General features: G+C 41.5%; 1 protein-coding gene across 3 annotated transcripts in view; it reads left to right on the forward strand.

The window, feature by feature from the left end:
• The window catches only part of LOC147327506 (glutamate receptor ionotropic, NMDA 2A-like), a 129,806-nt gene that overhangs the window by 101,884 nt on the left and 6,162 nt on the right, over positions 1-21,760 (forward strand). For all 3 annotated transcript variants that reach the window (XM_086295167.1, XM_086295168.1, XM_086295169.1), the window contains 10 exons: positions 57-171; positions 274-476; positions 8,622-8,790; positions 11,070-11,223; positions 12,695-12,820; positions 15,039-15,268; positions 15,969-16,129; positions 18,129-18,316; positions 19,100-19,338; positions 21,353-21,536. In XM_086295167.1, coding sequence (XP_086151293.1) covers positions 57-171; positions 274-476; positions 8,622-8,790; positions 11,070-11,223; positions 12,695-12,820; positions 15,039-15,268; positions 15,969-16,129; positions 18,129-18,316; positions 19,100-19,338; positions 21,353-21,536 — 1,769 coding nt within the window. The remainder of the gene's footprint in view (positions 1-56; positions 172-273; positions 477-8,621; positions 8,791-11,069; positions 11,224-12,694; positions 12,821-15,038; positions 15,269-15,968; positions 16,130-18,128; positions 18,317-19,099; positions 19,339-21,352; positions 21,537-21,760) is intronic.

Raw genomic sequence — 21,760 nt, forward strand, 5'->3', positions numbered from 1 at the left:
AACACTCCAGCAGATGCAAATCAACAACAAATCTTCCTGCACCCCCCGTGTTTCAGACACATGATGCACGTGTGGAATGAAGGCCGAGATTTATCCTTTACTCCAGACGGTTACCAGGCCAACCCAAAACTGGTGGTGATCGTCCTAAATGTGGAAAGGAAGTGGGAGAAGGTAACAAATTAGTGCGAAAATTGAAAGAAAAAACTTTAATAAGATGTCTTTTTGTGGATTTTTGGAGTGATTTTTGGTGTGTTTTTCCTCCCGTGCTCACAGATGGGCCGCTGGGAGAATGGGACGTTGTCGCTGATGTTCCCGGTGTGGCCGAGGTATAACTCCTATGGGGACGAGGATGCCGATGAAAACCACCTCTCCATTGTCACTCTGGAAGAGAAACCTTTCGTCATTGTGGACAACGTAGACATCCTCACTGGCACCTGCATGAGAAACTCAGTGCCCTGCCGCAAACACGTCAAAAAGTAAGTACCTGCACCCACACCTGCCCACTGCCCACATAAAATCACAAGCCAGGTTGTTAGCCATACTTCGCTACAAGAGACAGATACCTGTTTGTTCTTCGAATAGGTTCAGTCTCATTAGGACACAGGTAGTGTTAGTTCATCTGTTTGTGTATCTCTTGGCTGAACAGAATCACACCTCTCTAACCAGTCTCAGTGTGTCTGACAGGATGATTGTCAATCAGCTGCCCTTTGTTCTTGCACTTTTCGGGATCTATACTGGGCCCACTCGTTTTTAGTTTATATAATAATGATTCACCATCTGTTTGTCCTCTAGTCTGAAATCCAAATGTACAGTACGTAGCTTGCACTGTAATCGAGGCAAACTCGATTACGCTTCAGCACAACTTAATACTAAACTCACAAACTCTGCATCCCATGTTACAACTTGACTGAAAACGTTCGCACGGAGCAGCTTTCGCCTAGCTCGATTTTTGTATTCTTTTCCCGCTGTCTGTTCTTTGCCAGTGTTGTACAAGATAAAAGTCTTGTGTCAGAGACAGAACCGACACACACAGCCCGAGTTCTCATTTGGTTCAGAGGTAATCATTTCTGTCAGCATTAATAATTAATTGCTCTCTGTCGCTGTCAGCTCGCTAATGCCAATCTGTCGGTATACTCGATTTTTGTTTCTCCTGCCGCTTTAGTGGCAAGTGCAGCCCTCTGTGGTTTTATTGTTTCATTAGTTCGGTTTGATTTGTGTTTTATTTTAAATGCTCTGAATGTGTTGCTTGTTTTTAAATATTGCAATACAGCTAATTAGTAACCCTGCTTATTGTTTTCCTCATATTGCATATTGTACATTAACACTGCTCTCATTAAGGCCGTGCGTGCTTGGATCCTGGAAGAATGTGGATATTACTCATAATGGGAAAATTAAACCCCCCGGTGGTACTCTGCACCTTTCATGATTTGGGTTTTACGTGTGACTTGGAGAACTTATTCAAAATATTATTTAATACAGTTTTTTCTTCCTGATTTTTGTTTTCTTAAAGAGGTTGGCTTGAATTTATGGGTTCAAAAACAACCAACGGATCTCTCAGCCTGAGCTTGATTATAAGATCTTTTGATTCTGCACTGAAAAAAAGGCCATGTTGGATTTACTTGATTCAATAGTGGACATTGGTTGCACACAAATGTTTTGCTTTGGCAGAAACTTAAACAATTGTGTTCAATCAACGCAACTTTTTCATAATCAATAAACATGTGCATTTTGTGTTCATAAAACACGATTGAAACATGTTTAGATGAAGTAAGTTGAGCTCTTGGAATATTTTAATCCTTCACAATTTTGTCATTGTATTTCAACACTATTAAATAACATTTACCCCAATACTACTTGCTCATTTAAATACTACATGTTGTCTTCATATTACATAATGTTCAACAAAGTCTAGAGTCTGGTAAACATAAAAATTTAATGGATCTACAACAACTAACATCCTATCTTTATCCTGGTTGCAGGGGGGCTTGGAAATAACCCTGAATTGTTAGGCAGGGTACACCCTAGACAACTCACAAGTCTGTCACAAACAACCATTTGCACTTACATTGACAGGTAATTTAGAATCATCAATTAACCTAACTCTAACAACTGCACGACTTTTAACTGTGGGAAGAAACCAGAATACCCAGAGAGAAACTAGTGCAAACTAGCCAGATTGTGGATTTGAACCCAGGATCTTCTTACTGTGAAGCAACAGCACTAATTCAATTCAATTCAATTCAATTTTATTTATATAGCGCCAAATCACAACAAAAGTCGCCTCAAGGCGCTTCATAGATACAGACAAAAACCCAAGAATCATATGACCCCCTATGACCAAGCACTTTGACGACAGTGGGAAGGAAAAACTCCCTTTTAACAGGAAGAAACCTCCGGCAGAACCAGGCTCAGGGAGGGACGGCCATCTGCTGCGACCGGTTGGGGTGAGAGAAGGAAGCCAGGATAAAGACATGCTGTGGAAGAGAGACAGAGGTTAATAACAGATATGATTCAAAGCAGAGAGGTCTGTTAATACATAGTGAGTGAGAAAGGTGACTGGAAAGGAAAAACTCAATGCATCATGGGAATCCCTCGGCAGCCTACATCTATTGCAGCATAACTAAGGGAGGATTCAGGGTCACCTGGTCCAGCCCTAACTATATGCTTTAGCAAAAAGGAAAGTTTTAAGCCTAATCTTGAAAGTAGAGATAGTGTCTGTCTCCAGAATCCAAACTGGAAGCTGGTTCCACAGAAGAGGGGCCTGAAAACTGAAGGCTCTCCCTCCCATTCTACTTTTAAATACTCTAGGAACAACAAGTAGGCCTGCAGAGCGAGAGCGAAGTGCTCTAATAGGGTGATATGGTACTACAAGGTCATTAAGATAAGATGGGGCCTGATTATTTAAGACCTTGTATGTGAGGAGCAGGATTTTGAATTCAATTCTGGATTTAACAGGAGAAATCTGCTCTCTCTTTCTAGTCCCTGTCAGTACTCTTGCTGCAGCATCTTGGATTAGCTGAAGGCTTTTCAGTGAGTTTTTTGGACATCCTGATAATAATGAATTACAGTAGTCCAGCCTGGAAGTAATAAATGCATGAACTAGTTTTTCAGCGTCACTCTGAGACAGGATATTTCTAATTTTAGAGATGTTGCGCAAATGGAAGAACGCAGTCTTACATATTTGTTTAATATGTGCATTGAAGGACATATCCTGGTCAAAAATGACTCCAAGGTTCCTCACAGCGTTACTGGAGGCCAAGGTAATGCCATCCAGAGTAAGAATCTGGTTAGATACCATATTTCTAAGATTTTCAGGGCCGAGTACAATAACCTCAGTTTTATCTGAATTAAGAAGCAGAAAGTTAGCGGCCATCCAGGTCTTTATGTCTTTAAGACATTCCTGCAGTTTAACTAATTGGTGTGTGTTATCTGGCTTCATGGACAGATAGAGCTGGGTGTCATCTGCATAGCAGTGAAAATGTATGCTATGTCTTCTAATGATGCTGCCTAAGGGAAGCATGTATAATGTAAACAGAATTGGTCCTAGCACTGAACCCTGTGGAACTCCATAATTAACCTCAGTGTGTGAAGAGGACTCTCCATTTACATGCACAAATTGGAGTCTATTAGATAAATATGATACAAACCACTGCAGTGCAGTACCTGTAATACCTACAGCATGTTCTAATCGCTCTAATAGGATATTATGGTCGACAGTATCGAATGCTGCACTAAGGTCTAGCAGGACAAGCACAGAGATGAGCCCACTGTCAGAGGCCATAAGAAGATCATTTGTAACCTTCACTAAAGCTGTTTCTGTGCTGTGATGAGCTCTGAAACCTGACTGAAACTCTTCAAATAAACCATTCCTCTGCAGATGATCTGTTAGCTGTTTGACAACTACTCTTTCAAGGATTTTTGATATGAAAGGAAGGTTGGAGACCTTACCACCATGCCACCAATCAGACTTAACAAAAGTAGGAAAGCTATGATTTCAAGGCTTGATGCAGAATTTTTTTGTACGTTTTTGTCCTTGACAGGTTAATCCACAATAAATAGCAATAGCATGCATGTGGTGTGTGTGTAGTTGTCTGCCTCTTATAACGCCAGTGATTTTCCTGCAGTTTGACATCTCGTGCGATCTTGTGAATTTCATGAGTTCAGCAACTAACCGCTCTTACTAGATTGTATCAGGTCATCTCAACAAGAACAAATTAAGTTGTTGAATTTCGTACAGATCCTTCATGATTTAATTACGTTCATAGAAGCATGAAATTATTGTGTTTAAATTACAAGTTAATTTAGACATGTAATTTTGTTTTTAATGTAACAAACACCCAATTTACTTTTTCAGTATACCAAAAAAAGTAGTGGAGGCTACTCGAATTGACTGAGATGGATGCCTTCCTGAAACCACGATCCAAAGCATACGAAACTGAAAGTTATTGTCTTAGAGTCAAAGCTCACTTTGACCTCACAAAACACATTTTTAAACTCAAGAATTCACAAGACAATTATAACAAAAACTTCACATAATTTTATAACAGGATAAAATGATGAGAGAATGACATTTTATATCCAAAAGGTCGAGCAACAGCTTCGCTGTTCTGCAACACACTTTTGTAGCTATTATTCTGTGTCACAGCTCAGGAACAGAAGGGGACATTGTGGCCATTTTTAATATTTGGGTGTCCATCTTTGAAACTATATCAGAGCCTGCATGGAATATACATAATGAATCTGGACTGATATGGCTGTAAACCTCATCATGATTGGTTTGCAGAGGCCAAAAACCCAAAGGTGGTAATTCCAGTTGAAATTTGGACAGTTTTTCTATAGAAAAGTATTTTTTTAAATAAATTTTTACATTTAACTGTTTATTAATTGATTAATCGATGGACCGATGATTTAAATTATATACTGTACATGTGAAGAGTACATGCAGTATACTAAATAACTGGGTTTAAGACAGTTGTTTGGATAAAGCTTTTTGGGCTTGATCAGGTGACCCTAAACCTTCTCTTAGTTAGGCTTAGTTATGTCAACAGGTCTGGGCTGCTAGGGCAACCCATGATGCACTGAGTATTTCTTCATTTTTTCACTCTCTATGTGTTTATACACCAGTGTGCATTTAATCATTAGTTATTATTCGACTCTCTTCCACTGTATGTCTTTTGTCCTGTCTCCCTCCCCTCACCTCCAGCCGCTAGTGGCAGATGTCCACCCCTCCCTGAGCCTGGTTCTGCTGGAGATTTTTTCCTGTTAAAAGGAACTTTTTCCTTCCCACTGTCGCCAAGTACTTGCTCACAGGCAGCCATCTGATTATAGTCTTTACCTTCCAATAAAAAGCACATTGGGGCTACTGCTATTGTGATTTGGTGCTATATCAATAAACTTATTATTGATATGTGGTATTCTGTGAAACAAGCACCTTATCTTGGCATCAACACAGTGTTCAGTAGATTAGAAAATGTTGATCATCAGAGGCATTAAATTTCTTTCAGCCTTTTTTGTTTTCATACCAAGAACATAGCTTTCTGGGCAACTCCGGGGCACTCAGTTATGTGTAACAATTTTAGCAGAGGTTAATTTATGTTATAAAAAAAAGAACAAACCCCAGCCTGCACCACGCCTGGAGACAGAAAATGAAAAGATGTTTCATGTGGGACGCTGCCCAACCTTTTGTCATCAGCCATCTGGAGTGCTGCAACATCCACCAAGCCGGCCTCGTAAAGTATTCTGTTCAGCAGAACGCTGCAGCCTGCCCTGCCGTCAACCTCCCCAAGTTCTCCCTGCGCTCCCCACCTCCTCCACACTCTTCTTCCTCACTGGCTACCGGTGGCTGTTCGCATCGAATTCTAAATTCTGGTCCTGGCGCTCAAGGCTCCTCGGGGAGTCGTGCATCCATATCTGCAGGCTGCGGCCTATCCAAACTCACCAGCTTGTGCTTTGTGCTCTGCTACAACTGGCCACTTAGCTCTCTGCTCCCTGCGGCAGCTTCGTCGTCATTTCACCTGGCCTTGACTTCTTCTTCTTTTTTTCTTTTTTTTTTGCTCTTGCTCTTCCCCAACAGCAAAATGTCCTTTCTACTCCAGGCGGGAAAGCAGAATTGCTCCATATCCTGTGTTGTAAAATATTCCCTTGAATATCTTGATTCCTCACTCACATTAAAAACAACCCTCATACCCGTTTGCTTAAATTTTTTTCTTATCATTATTTTTAGCAAGTCTTTATCTGATATCTGATGTCTTTATCTGGATCCCAGAACATTTTGTTATCTGTTATCAGCACTCTTGACAACAGTATCACAAATTCACACAGGCTTTGCCATGCTACTTCATTTAATGTGATTATTTTATGTGTGTGTGTGTATATATATATATATATATATATATATATGACAACATAGTACACTTTTACTGTTACTGTCCACCTCATTGATTGATGTTTGTTCTGCACTGCATGTCATTTGTGTTGCAACAAATTGATAATTTTTCAGTTGATTTAAGATGAAAATGATGAAAAGATATTTTTGATAATAGGCCTTTAATAACATCAAATATAGATTCCTCAGATGTCATATCAGTTCAATGTGTTTTAACGTACATGACATTTGTTTTTAAGTCAGCCCAGCAGAGAGCTTTTGAGCCTTTTTTCAGCAGCGGCATGTCAAACAATACTGAGGACTCTTCTCTTTGAAAGAACTTAAAAGGCATTATTGTAGAGGCTGAAATATGTCGCATGCCGTCTTGAATGTATAAACAAAAAGAAGATATTTTTCAGATATACAGTGAAAGTAGAACTTTCTCAATTAAACTCCTCTTGGATTTGCTCCATTTATCTACTTTACAAATGGACACCTCGACCAGTGGCTCTCCGTGACAAGATAAGGCAGCTTTTCTATTTTGCTCATTTGCACATTTTGGATGTCCAGTTTGGAGCCCCTAAATATGCATTATAATCGACTGAGGTTAATTTTGTCACTTATTGAGTACCATATGTGTGCTTTCATTAACCACAACACAGCCCTAATGTTCAACTAACATCTCTTTTCTGAAGCATTCTGTGTCATCAATGCGTCGGTTCATCCAGACAGCAGAAAATAGTTGAAATTGTTCAGGATAGTCATTAGCGTGGGTTAGCATAGATAGGATAGGATAGGACTGTCACTGCTAACCACAGGGGAAGTGCAAAAACTCACCGGTAATTACTTTCTTTGAAGATTTCTTTAACAGCCGGAAGCCACCATATTAAAGGTTTTGCATCTGTAGAACTCAAAGAAGGCAGACGGGAGATGCCTCAGAGAAATGGATGCATCATAACAACCTCTGAGATTATCAGCACTGCAGGCAAGGACTATTAGACATCTGAATCACCTCTCATACAGAGCTTAACTTGTGACCTTAACCAGTCATCCGCTAGAGGGGATTGCTCTAAAATCTGAGGTAAAAAGACAAGTTTCTTCTACACTTGTCATGTTTATGTGCAGCACTTCATGTGCAGATGTCCATACATCTGTATACAGTATCTAAACCCCTACAGCTGCTACATTTACACAGTCACTACTTCCATATCATTTGCATCTGTTTGTTGTTATGAAAATAATCAAAGAGATGTACTATATGTGAACCTCAGACAGCCTGTTGGTGTGTGTGTATATGTGTCTGTGTGTTTGCATGTTCAGAGAGAGCCCAGCTGGGAAAAACTAATGTATACAGTATGTGTGCATTAGAACACCTGCGACACTGAGATTTTACATACTCAGACTCACTCACGCGTACGTATACGATGCTTGCTCTGGCTCTTTCTGTCTCTCTCGTACACGCAGTAATGATGCGCCGCAGATACAGTCGACTGCAGTTAAAGGATCTGTTAATCCTTTGATGTGTCGTGTCTTTGACAGTCGTTCTCGGTGTTCTGTGCGCGTGAATCCCTCAGTTCTTCATGAACTTTCTCCTGAATTGGAGTCAGCGAAAAAGGCAAGTGAAAAGGTCACAGAGCTGCTGCTCCCATCCGCATACAGTACGCTACATCAAAGATTGCTGACATGGGAACGGAATTAACTTTTCATGGAAATGCTTTTGAAAATGCTGGTAGGGTTTAATAGATTATGAGAATCATTTGATCCAACAATGCAGTTTAGTTCACTGCTCTGAGGTCCTCGGGGACGGCTGTCAGAAAAGTTTATTCTGTGCATCCTATGTGTGCGGCTGCGGAGTTTTTTGGGGCAGCATCTTCCTACAGACGAAAGCTGAGAAACACCGAGGAGGCAGAGCGAAAAGGACACAGAAGACAGATGAGGAAAGGACAGCTGATATTTTAATTATGTGGGTTGGTTGTTCTGTAGAGCCTGGCTCTATTTAAAGCCCAGTAGCTTATGCTCGGTACCCCTGTGTTTTCATCTGGTTTGGGTAGCTGGCACTAAGGGAAACACACAGTCCCTCACACACAGACTGAAAGCTCTCTCTACCCTTTAGTAGTGTCATAATTCTAGTTTTACAGTTTGATGGAACCACCAGATGTGGAGCGAGCAGGCAGCTCGCACAGTTACACACATAACACTCAAATGTCCTCTGATATAAAAAATGACCTAATTCTGTTTGTGCATATGCTTGTTGCAGTAACAGCACATCAGGAGGCGCTTATATTAAGCAGTGCTGCAAGGGTTTCTGCATTGACATTCTCAAGAAGATAGCCAGGAATGTGAAGTTTACCTATGATCTCTACCTGGTCACCAACGGGAAACATGGAAAGAAGATCAACAACGTCTGGAATGGCATGGTTGGAGAGGTACTGCCTGTCTCTCTCTTAATAAATGAATGTATATTCTGTGAGTCTGACTTTCTGTGCAAGCATTTCAATTAACAATGATATGAAATAGAACTTTAAGTATAGCAGTGACGTAGTGCTGCCTGCTAAGTTTTTTTTATGCTTACGCTACCAGGCTACTTTTGCAAAATGAAACCTGTTCTCTCTCCGGGCGTAATATAATGATGTTCTGTGAGATGCCACCTGCGTTTCCTAATTACACAAAAGATGTCGTTTAGAGTTGGTTCCTTCACATACTGGCACACAGATATATTGGCTGCCTTTAGAAATCAACAATGCCCACGTTTTCACTTAGTAGCTAGTTACAGCTAGTTACAGTTTGCCAGCACTGGGTTGGATTCCCTTTTGCCTTCAGAACTACCGAAATTCTTCATGGAACAGTTTTAGCAAGCGGCTCGAAACATTGCTCGCTGATTTTGATTGTCTAAGATGTGAAAATCGCATTTCAGCACATCCCAAAGGTGCTCCGTTGTTTTGAAATCTGTCAACTGTTGAGGCCATTTGAGTACACTGATCTCACTGTCATGTTCAAGAAACCAGTTTGAGTTGATCTGAGCTTTGTGACATGGCGCATTATCCTGAAGCAGCCATCAGAAGACAGGATGGATCCATGGTTTCATGTTGTTGACCTTTACTTCCAAAAATCACATTAGAAATCCAGACTGATAAGACCAGGAAAATGTTGGTATGCCTGTGCAAATTGTAGCCTCAGATCCTTTGTGTGGTCTTCTGCTGCTATAGGCCATCTGCTTCAAGGTTGGACACTTGGGACCTTTGTGTTTTGTATTTAATTTGGCTTATTTTCACTTTCTGCTTTGGTTTAGGCACCAAACGAGACTCCCAAATACCCACATTTAGTTACGTTTATTAAAAGATGCAGTGTAAAATATGCTTCTTCACATTAGTAATGACACTTGTTGACAAATGACAAGTTAGGGGTGACAGACCTATCTCACTAACCATAAACCGGTCTGTCAGGGCATCATGGGTAAATGAGCCATGCTAGTTTGGCCAAATGAGTAATAATTGATGGTCCTAGAAACGTGAATGGGCTGAGAGGCAAGGGGCCAGTTAAACAATAATATTTAGCAAAGTAAAAATGAATAAGCCGTAAGGGGGGGGGGGGGCATTTTTCCCACTTTCATTTCCTTTAATACCGATAAAAGTGATTCTTAAAAAATGGATTGCTAATGGGTTTTTTTTTAAAGAGGCTCAGTAATCGCAATTGTTTTTTTTAATTAAATTAATTAATGTCTCAGTACAAGAGCAATACTGTTTAAGTGGGATGAACTTGAAATAAACTGCAGTGCCTGTGTTAATTCTAATGAGGGAACTTGTAAATCTAATGACTTCTTTTTATTACTTTAAGGACAACGATGGAGCCCTGGGGGCACCGAGGCATGTTTTAGACTTTGGCTATAAAAACAATGCGATTAGTTGGATCAGTTCAATGTTTCTGGTTGTTTCACATAGTTTGTTATCAATATGAAAAACATAGAATATCAGCTTTGCTCTCAAACCTACAGTTTGCACTCTCAGATCTCAAAACACAGCACTGGGAGGTACTCTTTAATCTGTTTTGATTAGCTTCAAAGTGTAACAGAAATGCAACGACTGCCCAGCCGCTTGTTTCTTTTCACTGAACAGTTATGTCCGTGGGTCCTGATTTAAAAAGGGGACAGGACACCATCAGTCTTACCCAATTCCTATCAATTATCTTATCTGGAAATGATTTATTCAGCCACAGATCATATTAAACCTAAACGCTGCCACAGGGAAACCTTTAAACTGAAATTTACACCAGAGATAATGAAACCTGACATTACGATCCACAGATCGTTCACGGATCAGACCACTAGAAGCCTTTCAACAATTACATTTGAAAAAGAAAAGCATAATATTTTATTTCCTACTAAAAAAGACATCTTCATGAGCAGAATGTCCCTCTGTCACAATACACTGAGACATTTACAAATGGTGGCACAATGAAAAAGACAGCTGTACTTTCACTTTTCATCGGATTGGCTGGAGCTGCCCTCCAACTACGGCTGACATTCCGAGTTATACCCTGTGATACAATGTGATATTTCACATCCAAAATAAAAAGCAGGAAAAAGTCAGAGTGAAACTGTGTGATGTTGTCCAAATATTTACAGAGCTCACTGTATTTATTTCTGACAGTGTAGGCAGTAAGTCATGCTCTCGGTATAACAGTGCTTCTCTCTCTCTCTGGTTGCTAGGTGGTGTATAAAAAGGCAGAGATGGCCGTTGGCTCGTTGACCATTAACGAGGAGAGGTCGGAGGTCATCGACTTCTCTGTGCCCTTTGTGGAGACCGGCATCAGCGTCATGGTGTCACGCAGCAACGGGACCGTCTCGCCTTCAGCCTTCCTCGGTAAATCCATCGCTCTCTTTTTAACTCGACCCCCTTTTTTTTTTCTTTTATTCTCTGGCGGTCCCCCAACTCAGTTGACTACTGGGGGCAGAGAAAAGGGGAGGTGCTTACATGTTGGCGAAGTCTTGCACATAAAATGGAATATTTTATTCAGACAGTATATGCTGGCCAAATTCCACTTGTACTCTTGACTTTATCTGAGCCTCAACACCCTAAGCACATTAATATTTCTACCAGAGCAGAGGAAGTGGAGCGTGCCAGCTGTTTTTTGAAAAGTCAGCTCAGACAAAGCACTCTTGATACACCCCTCCCCCCTTTCCTCTCCCCTGCCTTCTCCTCCTCTCCAGTTGTTCAGACGACTAGGAATTGAAGCGCTCCTCTGTGGTTGCCTAATGTCTTGTATTGTCATTGGAGCGAGGCAGGGAGCGAGGGGATGTATTGGACCATGCGTGTGTTGGTCCCAGCGTGTCAAGCCATGTGTCAGTATGCACGTGTGTGTGTGCTGGGAGAAAAACAAAAACAAGACATTTTTGCGATATTATATATACATACATATATATTTATATATATTTATATATTGGGACGTTTGTGTAGTGAGACAAGGATGTGTGGAGAACGAAGGTGCTGTGGCCGTATGTATGTTAAGGGGTGAATGCTTTGTGCGTGTATTTATGTTAAAGCTTATTGTATGATTGCGTGCATGTATGCATGTGTGTGTGTTTAAGCAAATGTGTGTGTTGAGCCTGCGCCAGGGTATCAGTGACGGTTCAGTATCTCGCACTCATATTAGAGGCACCTCAGCGCACAATCTCTCAGGGTTGGCTAACTCTGGCAGTCGCATACTTACACATGCAGTGACACACACACACACACACACACACACACACACACACATACAATTTGTCTGGGTTCAATGTCTCTGGCACTCATCCCGCTCTCTGAACTCCTGCCCTGCTACACACCAAACACACAAATAGATCACATACACATGCCCACAGCAGGGCACAGCAGATCACTCTGGGCTTGGTTCCTCTCTCTCTCCCCCCCTCTCTCTCTCTCCCTCTCTCTCCCTTTCTCTCTCTCTAACCCTTTCCTCTACCATCTCCCCCGCCCCAGGCCTCTCCCTCTCTCTCAGCTCTCATCCAAGGGAATAATGAGAAATATGGAAATGTGCTCCGTCAAACTCTCTGTGACTAACTCTCCCTCTCCTTCCCTCCTCTCTCACTCCATCTGTATCCCTTTTTCCCCTCTCTGTTTCTTCTCTATCATCATTTCCTCACTTTATCTCCCCCCTCATCCCTGTTTTTTTGTGTGTGTGTGCGTCTCTTCTTTTATTTCCGCGAGTCTGTCTGCCTCCACTTTCCCTCTACGTCCCTCACTCCTGCTCCTCCACGATATCTCGCTGTCTCGTGTACTCGATTTGCCTTTAACTATTTCTGCTCCCTCTCTCTCTCCTTCTCCTTCCTCTCAGAGCCCTTCAGTGCATCGGTTTGGGTGATGATGTTTGTGATGCTGCTCATTGTCACAGCCATCGCCGTCTTCCTCTTTGAGTTTGTCAGTCCGCTGGGCTTCAACCGCAACTTGGCCCAAGGCAAAGGTAGACTTACACACACACACACACACACATACAAAGAATATCACACCAATCGTTTTTCCCAGGAGCAAGACGCCCTGAAGCAAAAGAAGTGACCTACTCTCCCAGAACTACCAAACCTGTAATCTGAGGCGTCATCAAAAACCAAAACTTGGAGCTTCCCTGTCGGCTCTGAATTGGAGATTAATGTTGTACAAAAGGTTGTGACTTAATTTAACATTTAAATCAGCTAAAGGCCGATCCAGAAGTAGCAAGTGAATGTTTTTTCCTTTGATTTTCCACTCAGCACTTCTGAAAGTTCAGGAAATCTATACAATGTGTTTAGCTTGCTGTTTTTTTCACCTCCCACTGATTGAACAATGAGTGCTTGGTTTAAAACTTTGTAACTAGATTTTTAACCTGAACATTTAGATCCATTTAGATTTGATTGAAGCCACAATTTGGAGATCTGATTACCTCTTTTGCTTTTTTTCATCTTCTTTTTTGTCTTTTCCTGTGAAACATATTAATCTGAAAAACATTCATTTGGGTTTGGCTCAACCCACCAAATTGGAAATTAGATCAGTTAGTGGACAAATTTGTTTGAGACTTTGATTTGATTGGCCAAAAACTTTTTCCACTATTTCTTTTTTTTAAAACCCAAGAAAATGCTTGTTCTTCACAGTGACATTGAAAAATGCTCAGGTTGAGTGCATTTTTACAAAAATCATCCCCCTGATTCTATTAAATTATAAAGCACTTTTTCCTTCATTTACAAATTATGTCTCTATTCTAAAATAGGCTGCCAATTATAAACACGTATTGTTTTAAGCATCACATGATGGTGAGGAGAAGGAGGTGGAAGAAGAACCTGTGCAAAAACACAGTCGGGTGTAAGAAAAAAACAAGGGTTTTCTGATTCTTATTGTTATTATTATTTTTTAAATTCATTTAAATACTTGGAAGTTAAAAAAGACGTTAGAAGACGTTACAAAAATTTATTAAATTCTTTAGTTTTTCATTTTTCTGTTGCAAATCAAGGTCAGTGAAATTACCATATTAGTTACCTTAGGGTTAGGGTTGGGCTGGTTAGATGCCATGATGTTGAGGGGCTGGGAGAAATACATATAAGCTCTTCGACTTCACAGAGAGGGGTTGAGGCCATTTTGGATGTTTACTGAAGTTTGGTTTCTCACTCGAAAAAGGGTTAACAACCAGTTGCTGTTGTTTTGACAGTAGAATGTTTCCCTTGCTCAACAGGACTTCCTTTGTTGTATTTTTCATGTAAAATATTGCAACATATGTTGACAGTTTGTTCTGGACCGCAGGCCTGACCAGGCTTAGCACTCGGACTCGGTCATGCTCTAGTATTACTCACAGAAAGTATTTTGGTTTTATCTTGATGAAATAATATATCATTTAGCATCATTCATGATTAATGGTGTCTTCACAGATGTGCACATTTGCATTAAAGCACTCCATATACAATATCAGATGGAAGCTTTTGAACTGTAAGTAAAAAAAAAACAAGCTGAATGGCCCCTCTCCTCTTTAGCCCAGAGCACACAACATCTCTAAGTTGTCCATGAAGAATTTCAAATATTGATTCCCCCAGACCACAGGACCGTTTTTCCCTCAACTTGAGCTTTAAATTGTGTTTTTCTTGAAGAGTTTGAACTTACTGTTAGTGCAGCAATGACCTGTATTCACCAAGATTTTGATTTTCTGTAGTATTTCTGAACCCGTGCACAGGAATTACCACACATTACTGTAATCATTTAATAATAAAATACAATACAATTTTATTTATATAGCACATTTAAAAACCAGAGGTGCTTCACAGAACCAATTAAGAGCAATAACAATGTATATGTAGATAATAAAACCCCCAGTTTACTTTGTATTTTTATGTTAAGAAACAGCTACTCACGTTACCAAAAACCCTCATAAGTTCTGCTGGGTTTATTTTCTTTAGCATTATACAACTTTTCCAGTCTTCTGTTGCCCCTGTCTTAACTTTCCTTTTGAAACATGCACCATTTTCAGTTAAATGTAGTTGAAATGACTTGTAAGTCATTGCATCATTTTTCTAATTTACATTTTACACAAAGTTCAAACTTTTTGAAGTTCATGTTGTGAGTTTAAGGTTTTGTACACGGGTCCTTTCCCCGTTTTTTGACTTTTTCTTTATTGTTGCTCCTTCTTCTCCCCTGCCTGGTCCCTGTCTCCGTCTCTCTCACAGACCCACATGGCCCCTCATTCACCATTGGTAAGGCCATATGGCTGCTGTGGGGTCTGGTGTTCAACAACTCTGTGCCTGTGCAGAACCCGAGGGGCACCACCAGTAAGTTCATTGTCTCGGTGTGGGCCTTCTTTGCTGTCATCTTCCTGGCCTCCTATACTGCCAACCTGGCTGCTTTCATGATCCAAGAAGAGTTTGTGGACCAAGTCACTGGACTCTCTGACAAGAAGGTGGGGTTAAACACACACAAATGGACATGTAAACACACACGCGCGCACACACACACACACACACACACACATTCACAGTCAGGGTTGCTCTTGTAATGGATGCCAGCCCTGCAGCCAGACAGGACTCTCTAGGGAGCGCCCTTGGGCTTCAACAGCCCAAACCCTCTGGCCGTAGCTGTCACCACACTAACACTGCCAGCACAGCAGACCTACAGGCACACACACACACACACACACATACACACACACACACAAGCTGCATAGATCAAAGCCGTGTGTGTTTGTGTTTGGATGTGTATGAGTGTGTGTGTGTAGTTTCCAGGGGCTGGCAGTGTCAGCAGAACCCCAGCCAGTCTTACGCTAGACTGGACACACAATGATGATGACTGATGAGTCCACTCCACTGTCTCTCCCACCTCCTTCCTCCTCTGTCTCTTCTTGTCACTCTCCACTCTTCCTCCTCTCTCCTCTCCCTCTCCTTCGTTTTCACACTTTAGCTCCGACTCCTACTCTCGACCCCCCCCCCCCCATTTTTTCACTCCTACTTTGTCTTCCTGCTGTCTCTCACCACTGCTCTTCATCTCTGAGCCTTTCTGTTTTAAAGTTTCTCTTTCCCTCTTTGTGCTCCTGTCTCACGCTGTCTTTTCCCCCTTTGAACAATATGTCACTATTTCGCTGTACTTATTTTTCCTCACTGCAGTTCCAGAGCCCGTACTCTTATTCCCCTCCATTTCGGTTCGGGACGGTTCCAAACGGGAGCACCGAGCGCAACATCAGGAAGAACTACCCAGATATGCATCAGTACATGACCAAATACCATCAGACCGGCGTCGTGGATGCACTAGTCAGCCTCAAGACCGGGTACTGTTAACTTGTCAAGCCAACTCACATCAAGGAAAGATTCTTTATACCTGAGGCGGTCATTCTGTTGGCAAACACCACATATGCTTAAGAACATGTGAAAACAAACACAAAAAGAGTCATTGCATCATGCAGGAACTCGACCCCATGGGGCTAAACAGTAGCTTATGCTAAAATGCTGCAGTAACTGTGCTGAGTGTTTCTGTCACTGACATTGTCTGCAAGTGCTCATTATAGAGTCTTGTTGCTGCTGGAAAGAACGAGCTGCCAAAACAGGGAGAGTGTAATTTGTTCTGGAGTTCGCTACCTTTATTCTTCCATCTAAACACACACTAAATAGAAGGATGGCTACAGTGCTCTTATTTGTTCATTAGTTTTGCAGGCTTTGATCTTTCTCCAGAAATAATTTTCATTTCTTTGGTTTTCTTGTTCCATAATAATTACTTTATTGATACTGCATATGAAAGAAATAAGGTTTGTTTTTTAATACACTAGGCTTTGTTTATACAGCATCAAAACTGTATAATGAAGACGTTCAGCAGCATCATCAGTATTTTGCTAACTTATTAGGCAAAAAAAAATGTTGTTTTGACAGAGAAAAATATAAACACTTGGGAGTCTGAGTTAAAATTTCAGTCCAGTCATGAAATGGTCTGTGATGCACATTCAGGACGCTCTCTATCCTTTAATTAATTTATATTGTTTTCCAGTGCTGTGCACAGTTACACAAGTGAATATTAGTTTAAAATTATCTGTGGAGCAGCAACTCTCAGCAACAACAGATCGCCCATGTATTCATTTCATACAGTATATGCGCATTTACATCCAAAGTATAACTTATATTTATGCACATGTCTAGCCCCAAGGTATACTCATTCTATTATATAAAACCAAAATGAAGTTAAGTGCAGGCTTCTTCTGTTATATGGGATGATGATAGAGGGTCCTTGTTGCCTTGTATTTGGTCAATCATTCATCAGGCTCTATTCTGTCGTTTTTTTTTCCTTTGCTGAGTTCAGATGTATCAGGCTCACATCTGGGCTAGTATCAGACACAAACTGTGGCCTCTTAGCTAGCAGCCCATAGTGTCAGTGCAAAAACAAGATCTAAAAACTGAAGGGTACAAGCCTGTTTATGTGAAAAATATCAGTTACACAAAATTATCTTTCCTTCTTGTATTTGTTTTTCACTGAAGGGGGGGGTTAATCCCTGGAGAGGTACGTTTTTCTTGGTTTTATGAGAAAAAGGCAAAAGTTCATACAAAAACTATAAAAATAGTAACTTCAGTTACTACTAACCAATTGTTACAGCTATTGTACAACTGAGCATTTTGGAAGTACCCCTATTCGTTTTCTTTCTGACTGTTTAACAAGAGTGATGCCACTTTGATTTCTAAATGTAAGAGTTTAAGCTAGCTGCCAGTTAGCTTAGAGCAAAAACAGCTGTCCTGACTCCACCAAATGTCATGAACACTACACCAAATGATATCAAAAGCTGAATAATTAGCACAATATTAGTTTAAAAAAGGAAGCCTAAAGACTACACATTCTGTAATATGTAAAGCTAACTGGCTTTAGCTTTCTATTAAATCAGTGGATCTCAAACACTTTCAGAAGGTGAAAATGGCTCACGTTCAAAATCTTGCAATTTTAATTAATAACATTAAATATTATTATTAATAATTTAGTTCACAGTAAAAAACTGAGCCAGTTTGACTGTCGGTGAAGTAAAAGTTTGTACAAGTATTAGTAAACTCTTTTTTTAGCTCATCTGGCCAAAGGAACAGTGAGGTGTCTGCCACTGTGAGACATCCATCATCTGCCCACAATTCACAAAAAGCATTACTCTTCCAACGTTATTGGTGAGACTTTCATCTAACTTGGACACAATGATCACGTAATGGGACTTCACCCAAACCGAGCTCCAGGTCCTGATTGTTGTTTTATATTCTGGCTTCAATCTGTTAGTGCTTAATAAGTATATTGTATACTACTTACAGGAAGCTGGATGCTTTCATCTACGATGCGGCGGTGTTGAACTACATGGCGGGGAGAGATGATGGGTGTAAGCTGGTGACCATCGGCAGCGGTTATATCTTTGCCACTACAGGTTATGGCATTGCCCTGCAGAAAGGATCCTACTGGAAACGCCTGGTTGACCTGGCCATACTGAGCATCATAGGAGACGGTAAGCCGTGGAGAGCCATCTCAGTCACACACTGTACTGAAATTGAAAGTCTCTAAGTTGTTGGAGGACTTTGCTCAGTTGTGCCATCGCTCAGCTTTCTCCTCCTTTACCCCTCTCCCTCCAACACTCAGCCTCCCTCCTCCCTCCCTCTGTCAGAAAGCTATCAAGGGCTAGTCTTAACACACCATTTCATCATCATTACTCTCCGGGTTTGTGTGCGCGCATGCGTGTGTGTGTGTGTGTGTGCGTGTGTGTGCGTGTGTGTGCCCACCGTGTCCTGTTATGTTTACTCCTCCAGATTGTTCTGTATAATAAGCTGTGAGATGGTGCGAATGGAAGAAAGAGAATCAGTCGGACAGAAATCAAACTGCTGAAACCACTAAAGCGCTTTGCTTCACACACGGCCATTTTATTCAGGGCAAACACCCTCGTGCTCAAGCACACGCGTTCTCAGACACACTCAGTTTGATAATAATTCCTCCCAGCTTTCCTTATCACTCCATCACTATCAATTCTTCGCCCTCCTCCTACAACCTCTTTTTTCCATTCCGCCTCCTGTCTCCTTTCCATTACGATCTATTTACCACTTCACCTCTCGCCCCTCCTCCCTTCTCCCCATCTCGCCTCATATGCCTCTTTTCCCACCACATCCCTTTCTTGCCCTCTGCCACCCATCACCTCGTTCACTTTTTCTCCTTACGTCTCGAATTCCTTTGCCTTCATTCCTCACGTTGTTCTTTTTTCCCCTCCAGTGTTAACCCTTCACATTCATCTTTGCAACAGGTGAGATGGAGGAGCTGGAAGCTCAGTGGCTGACTGGGATCTGCCACAATGAGAAGAATGAGGTAATGTCCAGTCAGCTGGATGTGGACAACATGGCAGGGGTCTTCTACATGCTGGCCACGGCCATGGGCCTCTCCATCCTCACCTTCATCTCGGAGCACCTTTTCTACTGGAGACTGAGATACTGCTTCACTGGTGTCTGCTCTGGAAGCCCGGGCATTCTCTTCACTATCAGCAGGGTAAGAAAGAGGAAATCATCACACACCTGGAAGCGTGCACAGGAACCCACATTTTCACAGCAGGAAGTTTTGGTTCCTAGTTTTCAAAATCTCACGCAGGACTTTAATGCTTCAGTCACACTGGAGCATTGCCAGCATTTTTGAAGCATGGACTTGCAGTCTTGTTGCCTTTGATTGTTTCACAGACAGGGGCCGAGTCTGCAACCACTCACAGTCAGTTCAAACAGACTTTGACGAGTTGGTCACCTCAACTATGTGCAGTTGGCTGCCAAATGTGAAAATATTCAATGCAATGCAATCGTCAGTTTTCCAAGTCACAAGGATGTCTCCGTCCTCTTTTACTCTAGTGTGACTGAGGAATAGATAGCTGCTGTTAGAATTCATAGCAGTGAATGGCACTTAGTGATAAAACAGGGCCCTATAGGGTATAACAACTGATGTACAACGCTCATTCAGACTGCAAGAAAGCACTGGATTTTCCTATATCAATAATGGGATGAGGGCTGTGAGTGTCTCATAATGTTATTGATGTTTAACAGCACAGCCGGCTAACAGAGTTCTCTCAAAGAAAATCCGATAAAGAGAAAAAGCGGGCTAAACATACAGAGAATCTGCAAGAGAAACAAACATAACTATATTTGTAGATTATTTCAGGCCGAAGCAGAGAAATAACAGGGAAAAACAACTCAGCACATTATTGCGGCTGTGAGGGCCGGTGGAGAGCATTTGTGGTGCCTAACAGCAATAATTCAAACAGCACAGTAAATTTTAAGAAATGATTAGTTTGCTGCTGTCTTGTTGTGAAAAATTTCCTCTAAAACAAAGCATCCAAATTTTAATCCATTCTGTAATTTGCCTAATCTTTATGCTTATTCCGGGGCATCGAAAATACACACAGGGATGTGCAGAAAGGACTTTTCTAACAGATGAATCAGAAACTCACATAAATCTACGGGCCTGTGTGTGTTGCTGTGATTCAGCTGTCTGAAACTGTCTCAAACACAAACAGTTGTTACTGTTAGGATACAATAATTTTTTGCACGTGTGTGTGATTAAAAAGGAAGGAAGGGCAGTGTGATAATGGAGCCCAGCTGAGGCAGAGATGAATTTACTGCTGCGCGCACGGACGACAGGATAGAGGAATCAGACAACTAAGAGGACGCGAGTTCATTTACATACACACAACGCCCTTCTCTCTCACACGTGAAAGTTAAAAAATATAGTGAAAGAACAAAGATATTCTCCCAGTTTCACCACTGCTAAATGTCATCCTGTTTGCTGATAGGCTGATGGCATCCGATATCGAATATTCTGACGTTCGGTGCGTCGCTGGCTCTCTTCTAAAAATGGCAACACATTCGCAGGTGGAGTGAGATGAGGGACAGGCTTGACCAAACAGGGGTACACATTGATATATGCACACGCACACACAAATACACACCCAAAAAGCAAAATGGGCACACACAGACAGACCACTATTTCATTATTCATATGTCATGTCTCTGTGTTAGGCAGGGCTTTTATTCCAGACGAGCAGCATTTCACACATTAAGTGTTTTACAAAAAGAGTCCTGTGTGTGTGTGTCTGTGTGACTGTGTGTGTTTCTTGGCGTGCACATGCTGTTAGAGCAGCGATGCTGGAGGTTAAGTGGCTCTAGGAAGAACATCTCCTTGCACTCAAAGGCCCCCTCCAGTGACATCATCACCTAAATTTAATTTTCTAGGCGCCTCAGAAAGCAGTTCATCTAAAAAAGTGGTGATTATCTCTTCTAGCCACATTACAAAAACAAAATGAGGTTAAGGTTTGCAGTAAACGCACTGGAGAGAGGACGCAGAGGTCTCTGCTAATTTACCTCACAAGGAAATTAGTCTCGGGGATTGTCTGAACTTTTTTTGTGAAGTCACTGGGTTGTGAATTACACTAACTCTCTATTATCTCTCCTATCTCCCTCCTCTCCGGCTCTCATTTCCTTTCCTTTTCTTCCATTAATTTCCTCTCCTCATCTCCTCTCAGGGTATATGGAGCTGTATCCACGGCGTTCATATAGATATGAAGAAGAAGGCACCAGAGCTGGGCTTCAGTCCTCAAGCCAACATGCTGCACCTGCTCAAGTCTGCCAAGTCCATCGCTTTGCCTTCTCCCAAACGCAACACAGTCGTTGTGCAGCCCAGCATCATAGACATGATGTCAGGGAAAGGTACTCAGTACACTCAGAGGGTCACTTGGAAATGTCCTTACTTCTTAAAGACAAGTCTATTTTATCATTTTAAATGGCATTGGTTAGATGTTGTTAGTGGTTGTTGGAATCATTGATGATAAATAACAATGAGCGGTTGAGGTGCCTTAAAGGTCGTCAACTGAAAGAATCATCCAAGCGTTTATGTGCTGGTTTTGAAGAGTGAAACCGACTGTTATATGGCC

This window comes from Aulonocara sp. 'chitande type north' Nkhata Bay, linkage group LG6, assembly GCF_057382095.1.
Source record: "Aulonocara sp. 'chitande type north' Nkhata Bay isolate Kocher_YH1m ecotype deep benthic linkage group LG6, A_spYH_male_GT1.1, whole genome shotgun sequence".
Taxonomy (NCBI): Eukaryota; Metazoa; Chordata; class Actinopteri; order Cichliformes; family Cichlidae; genus Aulonocara; species Aulonocara sp. 'chitande type north' Nkhata Bay.